Source organism: Culex pipiens, chromosome 3 (genome assembly GCF_016801865.2).
Source record: "Culex pipiens pallens isolate TS chromosome 3, TS_CPP_V2, whole genome shotgun sequence".
Lineage (NCBI taxonomy): Eukaryota > Metazoa > Arthropoda > Insecta > Diptera > Culicidae > Culex > Culex pipiens.
Window position 1 is genome coordinate 50,012,267 of NC_068939.1, and position 7,841 is coordinate 50,020,107.

Here is a 7,841-nt window from a genome sequence, read left to right on the forward strand (position 1 = left end):
TAAAAGCCCTACCTTTTAAACAAAAAAAAAATGATATTTGTGTTAAAAAATCCTTAAAAATTTAATTGCGATATTTTAATCCAGTGGACCACTAAAAACCTTGAAAATTTTCTATTTTGCTCTACCTACATCGGTCCATATTTATTAAAATTGAAAAATAATTAAATGACAAATGATGAAATGAGGCAAAATGAACTCTTACTTCAATCGATTGGTTATGATTTTTAGTTTTTAGGAGCATTTAAAAGTTTCAGATCTAAAAATAGGTGTACATTCAAAGTTTGCCGTCACCTACGTACGGCTAAAATCCGCTTTTTTTTTCTTTTGAAAAGTTTGAAAATAAAGTTTTCTCTCACATTGAGTTTCGTCAATTACTGCCAAGATGAAAAACACAGCTGAGCAATTCTCAACGAAATCGGTTTTTTGATTGTTTTTTTTTTTTTTTATTTTGCTCAAACTTTGTGGGAGCCTTTCCTATGACCAAAGAAGCCAGTTAGTTTCATTGGTTTATTCAAACTTCGGCAAAGTTGTAGGTATTGATGAGGACTATTCAGAAAAAAATGTTACACGGATTTTTTGCGAATTATTCAATATGTTTTATTTTTACCAAAAAAAACAATTTCTAGAAATCCGTATCTTACTTTTTTTTATATTTATAATAACGAGTTTGCAATCGAAAAGTACTTTACAAACATTTTGAAAGTACACCGTTTTCGAAATATGATCACTAAAAGTTTGGTTTAACTAAAAATTTGCAGTTTTTCGATTTATTTTTAGTGGCTATGAAGACCATTTCTAGAATACTTTTTCGAAAATTTCCGTCTAGGAAACATTGGAAAGATTGGACCTCTGGTTGCTGAGATACAGCGAATAAAATAGAAACAAACATGAGCATTTATGTTTTCAAAGTCTTACCCAAGTTTCACCCAAAAAACCCCAAATGGTCCAATTTCAATGCTAAAAATTAAACATGTGTTAAATTTTCTTATCTTTTCGAAAAAAAATATTAAAAAAAAATTGGAATTAAGACTAACCTTTCAAAAAAGCCACATATAGAATATATGACTATTTTAAAATTTTAGTCTTAATTCCAAAACTAAAAAAAAATCTCAGCGATCAGAATATTATACAAATATTTCATTTTTCTAACAAAAATTGTTTCCAAAATCATAAAATAAAATCCGATTTTTGAAACAATGTTTTCGACTTTCAAAATATTGACTGCAAAAGAAAATGTTTTTTATAAACATTTTTTCATTTGATTTTTGTTTTTCTGTAAGTTTGCTTAAACAAATCGTTCAATTCACATCAGATAATGAAATCTAGCTACAGTCAAAGATATTTATTAAAGCCGATAAGAGTTTTTTTTTTAGAACTTTTTAGTGAAATATATGTGTAACTAAACCATAACATATGAAAAATCGATTTCAACAGTGAGTTTGAGTAATTTGTACACAATTTCCTAGAACATAGCATATTTTTTTACACACACGCTGACGCGATACAGACCAAGGATCAAATATCCCCACCTTCCTCTATCTAGTTGAATTTAAATAAGGAATTGTTCTCAATATATCATATATTTCCAGGCAGCCAGAAAAAAAGATTGGTGTTAAATTTTGTTCGATATAATAATATTTTCTTTTCCATCGCTTTTTATACCATAATGAATTTGAATCTATTATTAAATACTAGGCATTATGTTAAACTGTTTTGCGGTGCACGTTACACAGATACGAATCCTCAAAGAATAGCGCATAGCGATCCTTCTCGAGTCCAGTTGAGTGAAAAAGCTTACAATTTACACAGAGAGTTGCGAACGAGAAAATTCATAATTCACACAGCAGCTTCCGTCGATTTTCCTATACAGAGTAGCTTTCCTGACGTTCAAACTTTTAAAATTTCACGTGCTGAATATATACAAAAGAAGTTTGGAGTGCGGCGGCGCGCTTCCCGCCAGTTGCATCTGTTCCGTTCCCGACCGGTCCCAAAGAGGGAGCCGAAGCTTGTAAACAAAGAAATGGAAATTAGGCCCGCACAAAAGATTCGCTTCGGTTTGGTTTTTTTTGCGCCACCAAAAGTATCTTATATGTATGTTCCGGATGCGGTTTCTGCCGCTGTTGACGTGCACAATTTCACAGATTCATCACTTGATTTTTTGCCTCTTGACTTTACCTTCTTTTTTTGCTAATGTACAATCGGTCAATTGGATTGTTTTGTTTGTTTCAAACAGAAAAAAAACCTTTTGCACGTTCAACTAATCGCTAAATTGTTTGTTCATTCCTTCGTTATGATGCTTCAAGTTTGAGTATTCTTTTTTTACATAAAGATAAGCTTGTTCGATTGCAAGTCGTCGATATTCTTTCTACTACTGAGCTATTCACTACTATGTACAAATTGCGTGTTTTTGAAAAATTGCTACGAGAACACGTACACTTTGCATCGGACATACTTTTAAAACCGTGCAGACATTTACAGATTCCAATGGAAAGTGTGTCTATTGAACAGTTATAACATATTTTAAAACTGTTTTATTTATGCAGATTCTACTATATGCAGTTAATAGCTAGAGGTGGCATATGTTTGTGTGTATGGATTCAGGGAATGAGATGTTCGATTTAGATGCCGCTTATCACTTAAAAACGTAAAATGGAAATAAATTAAGCTCGCGTCAGTCCATTGATTCAAACCTCACACCTGTACAGTTTTCTAGCGCGTTCCCACCATTCGTTGTTTACTCTCTACTTCGATCATGAATTGAATTCCAACGTTCCGTCTGATCGTACAGCGATTCAAATAAATAAACTAGCTAATCCACTCGGAACCCTACCAACTTTGGCCAAAGCTCCCACGGAAATATTTGCCAAGGCCAGCCACGCACGGCGAAGTGGCCCCTCGAGCTGGAGAGCACCTGGTCTAACAAGAAATTTCGACGAAAAATCTCAAGTCTTCTTCAATCCGTGAGAGCTCCTAGCGCTGAGTGCGAGATCTGAACATCGCTTATAGCCTAATATCGCGCGGGTACCTTTACACGCCGTACTTGATGCCGCAGTCCTGGTAGTAGCCGACGTGTGACCGATAGTGTCCTATGTGGCTGAGGTTCCCGGCGGACAGGTGTCCGGCAGCGGCGGCTGCCGCGGCTGCTGCTGCTGCGGAGTTACTCGTAGATCCCGGAATTACCGGTGGGCTGGCAGAGGTGAGACTGTTACTGGGACTACCCGTATCCATTTGGCAGTTGACCTGGCTGTGATCGAACACCATATCGCGGAATCCAACTGAGGTGGGCGTTGATGTTGGGATGGTTGGCGTCGATGCACTGCCTCCGGACGTGTTTCCGATGGATTCTGGTGGAGTTTCCGGCGTGTACCAGCCACCATGTGGTGGTGGATGATGGGCCGAGCTGTGGTGGTGACGAAGCTGACTCGATGTGGTCACCAGGTTGTCCTCGTTGAAGTGGTAGGGGTAGGAGGTATGATGGAGACGTGGATTGTAGACGTTCATCAAGGAATCCACCGTGAAACCGTGATCCGTGGCGGACAGATGGTTCATCTGGCTGGCAAGCGAATCGTGGCAAGAGTTGAGAATGGTTGGTGCGAGCGTATCCTTTACCATGCACTGCGTGGCGAGATCCAGGCCGGGTTCACGCTTGAACTGATGGCTGAGCTGCTTTCCGTCCAAATGATGATGATGCCCGTGGGTACCCATTATCTTGATTGGTTTGATATCACCCATTTTGTCCTCCAGCATCATGTTCTGGCGTTTGATCATCTCTTCCTTCTCTTTCAGAGCATCCTTCTTCTTGAACCGTCGTCGACGACGCAGGAACGACCCATTGTCGAACATGTTGTACGAGTCAGGATCAAGCGTCCAGTAGCTTCCCTTACCAGGCTTCTTATCATCGCGTGCCACCTTCACGAAGCACTCGTTCAGACTAAGATTGTGCCGGATGGAGTTTTGCCAACCCTGCTTATTGTCCCGATAGTACGGGAACCGTTCCATGATGTACTGGTAGATACCGTTCAGCGTCACTTTCTTATCAGACGAATTCTGGATAGCCATTGCGATGAGAGCGATGTACGAGTACGGAGGCTTGACCATCTCCTTGTTTTGATGAGGCGACGTCAAGGCGTACGCTGATCCGGCATACGTATACCGCGAGTATTGCTCGTATGGATAATGATGAGCCGGAGCCATCGTGGCGGTATTCGTCGGGTATCCCGGCTGGGCATGGCCGTAATGCCGGGAGAATGTATTCTGATCCGTAAATAAGGTATGCATGGTTGCGCCGCCGAAAAGGTCGCGTGCTGATGTCGTCGACTTGTCCACTCGGGCGGGTTGTTTTCAGTTTAAACAGTTCAACTTGTTATTCCCAACAATATTATCTTGTTCAACAAATTTGTGCAAATATTTTTCCCCGTCAACTCTTTGCCACACTCTGTTGGGGGATCCTCTCTCACTTTCACTCGCACTGTGTGTTGTCACTAATCGTCTTGCTTTCAATAATAATAAAATCCCGGAGCTTTTTACGAAAAAGGCGAGACGGTCGAAGGTAAATATCACACCGACATTGTTTTCAATCAAAATTTTACTTTATTATGATAAACAACAAAAAACACACATCCACCACCGGTGCGGCTCTGACACTGACTGGCTGCTGAGCGCTAGGTCTGCTGCCGTTCTGGACCCCCGAAATTGGGCACAAACAGCCACCTCCACACACACACGTACGTATTCACACGAACACCCTCGCACCGAAAAAAGCGGCAGCGACGGCTCAAGGGATCGAGAGCGAGCAAATTTTGCTATTGCAGCGACGGTTTCCAACGATAAAATAACATATCAACACACTTGGACGTCCAAAAATATACAAAAACAGTCCGGGAACCGATTAGCACCGAGACCGACGATGATGATGATTTTTCCTCACTTCTTGCTGCGACGACACTGATTTAACGAAGCGCAGCAACCCACGAGCAGCAGTAAAAACAGACCGACATGTATGAGTTGCCTCACTGGTGTGCGTGTACCATGGTTACGGACCGTGTCGTACAGCTCGTGTCGTCTCTTTCGCACTCATTCAGCCACACACCGTTCATTCACTCCACGAGAAGCCGCGCATTGGAGAGGGGCAGAGCCGAACGATAATTGCTTTGTTCCGCGCCGTCCATCTCACTCACACCTCTTGCTTCTCCCATTCGAAAAGAGCAAGACAGCATCTCAGCACTCTACCTGTCCGGCTACGCTGACTTCCATTCATTGATGAAGAAAGAGAGAGAGAAAGATCGAAATGCTCTATAGCTGGTTCGGCCCCTTTTGCTCACATAAATGGCTTCTCACTGCTGTCGTCAGCCAGGTTGACACAAAGGTGACTGTCACACACACTGACACCGACAAATGTCTACTTTCGAGCGAGAGAAAAGTGCAATTCGCTATGGCTACCGAAATCGGTCGAATAACTTTATTCCCTCGTCTTTTTTTCGCTATTACTTTTTTGCGCTAGTATTTATTTTTGCTATAATCACTGAAATAATATTATTTTATTATTTCAATTTTTTCCACCAGCAGTTTGGGTCTTCCTCGTTTGTTGGCTGGCACACGTTGGGCACTTTTTAGCACGTGTGTATGTGAGAAGCAGCGCGTCGAGCGACGGCTTTCGCTTGTGACTAAACTGCCAGAGTGTCGCACCCCTGGGTCAGAACGACAAAAAAATGTTATTTTATTTTATTTTCCAAAACAGTGAAACAAAATAAGAACCAAATCGCAGTTGGCTGAGCGTGCAAAACGAGGAGAGGTGGGGAAATATCAACAGAAAAATTGTCAATGAAAAAAAAACCGACGATGAATTGTTTTAGAAAGTAAACATCGGACCAATTAAAATACTCTAATAACATATTAGTTGACAAATTGATAAATACACATGCACTGCGCATGCACACACACACACGGACTCACTCGAACTCAAACAAAAAATGGCGTTTATTTATTTAACGTGCGCTGGTGGAGCGCGCGTTGTCAGATTTTCACTCGAAACAGGTGATTTTTTTATGATGAATTTCTTCAATGTTGGCAGCATTTATTATGCAGCTTGTTGAATTGTTTGTTATTGTGTATGTTGAACAAATAGCTCCCGTTTATGGTTCAGTTGTTTAACATGCAACTATTATGAATTTATGCAAATTTATCTTATTTCTTCTTCTTGATTCAATATTTTGATTTTTATAAGATTGCTTCGAACGTAACTTTGCACATTCTTCACGAACAACTTTCAACAACAACATACCACAGATATTTTCAATAATAATAAACCTAATACTTTTCAATATAACCGCCCTTCTTATTTAACAGATTATATTTCTTCAGAGAAAAGACCGTTATAAGCAATACAATACTTTGAGTGAGGAAAATTTAGAAAATATGAACACTCAATTTGCTGATTAAAAAGGTGGACACTGAAATCCTATTTTTCAATTCTAGATATTTTCTCGTTTACTCCGGAACCTTAAAAAAACAGGAATATTCAGCGTTTAGCGAATACAGGCCATAAGTGCCAATTGTAAATATAGTCGTTTTTTTACCGGTTCTCGATCAGTTTAGAAATTATTAAATTCAAAAATACTTTTAATTGTCCACATATTCTTCACTGAAAAACACTGGAAATTTTATTTGATTTAAAGAAAAGTCAAATAAGTGTCGGAGGTCGCGAGGGCTGGTACGACGTATTGCCAGAGATATGTACTTCAAAAAATTTCAAAATATCTCAATATTTGTGAGAAAATATGTTTATTAAAATTATCTTTTTGGTTTTAAATGATTTATGTTTCATTTCTTTGTGAAATTTTAGAGGTAACGACAGCGTTTAACATATTCGTAAGTTTTAAATGCAAATTTTCAAAGACAATACATTCAAAACTTGTTCTGGTTTCTTCCAATTAGTTTAAAATATGTATGAAATGAAATATGTTTTTCGTTTTTCAATCTCACTCAAAAAAAAAAAGAGTTCGCATAAACGTGAACAGAGTTCATATCCCAAGTAGCAATCCAAATGCTTCTAAGTTTTATCAGTTTTTATAAAACATTTGAAAAAAGATTCTTGCTTTTATAAAAGCTTTTATCAAGTATTTTTGGGCTTAGCAAAATACTCTTCTAGAAATATCTTGAAAAAATCTTGAAAAGTTCTCGAAGAGCACGGAGCAAAGTTTTTTCAATCTATTTTTTATTTACTTACAGTTATCTTAAAGAAGATATTCCCAGAACAAATTGACTTCACCAAATCAGTATTAAACCCAAGTTGTTTAGGGAAAGCTTTATTCGAAATCTTTTTGACTTGACCTTTCAAATGTCAAACTCAGTCTACTTTTAGCAGCAAGAAGATCGGATGTTTCCAAAGTGCTGGGCAAAAACTTTTATTAAATTTTTAAGCAAATAGATCATGCTGCTTTCGTAAATGTTATGTGAGTTAGTGATTAAATTGGGTCAAATTTTGATTCGTATGGTGATCAAACAAGTTAGTGTTGTGCTTCTTTCTGAGCTTCCGGCATTGAAAATTGGAAGACGGTTTATTAAGTGGAAAAAAGTGACTAGTATTATTTTCTGTTGTTATAAATAAATAAAAACGGTGAACTTAACGTAATCCTAGTTTTATTCAAGTATGACGAAAACTCACTATTCGTAATAAACGAAAATGACGAAAATTTGCCAACACATGTTTTTTTTATCTACCTCCAGTGGGCTTAAACTTGCATGCGCTACGGTCGCAGTATTGTGCATTTTACTCTGGGTTAAAACTATATCAAAGCTCACTTCAGTCTTGAGCCCCTTGCTTAATCTTAAACAAGAGCTTT

The 7,841-nt window shown here is 38.5% G+C and overlaps 1 protein-coding gene across 1 annotated transcript; it reads right to left on the reverse strand.

Annotated features, from left to right (window-relative positions):
• Positions 1-1,612: 1,612 nt before the first annotated feature.
• Positions 1,613-5,485, reverse strand: LOC120413258 (fork head domain-containing protein crocodile). The gene has a single exon (XM_039573987.2). The coding sequence runs from the start codon at positions 4,276-4,278 to the stop codon at positions 3,028-3,030; it is 1,251 nt and encodes a 416-aa protein (XP_039429921.1). The 5' UTR covers positions 4,279-5,485; the 3' UTR covers positions 1,613-3,027.
• Between the last annotated feature and the right edge of the window lie 2,356 nt (positions 5,486-7,841).

Bases quoted from the DNA above. Each gene is read 5' to 3' on its own strand.
- LOC120413258 (XM_039573987.2), bottom strand. From the start codon at position 4,278: ATGCATACCTTATTTACGGATCAGAATACATTCTCCCGGCATTACGGC.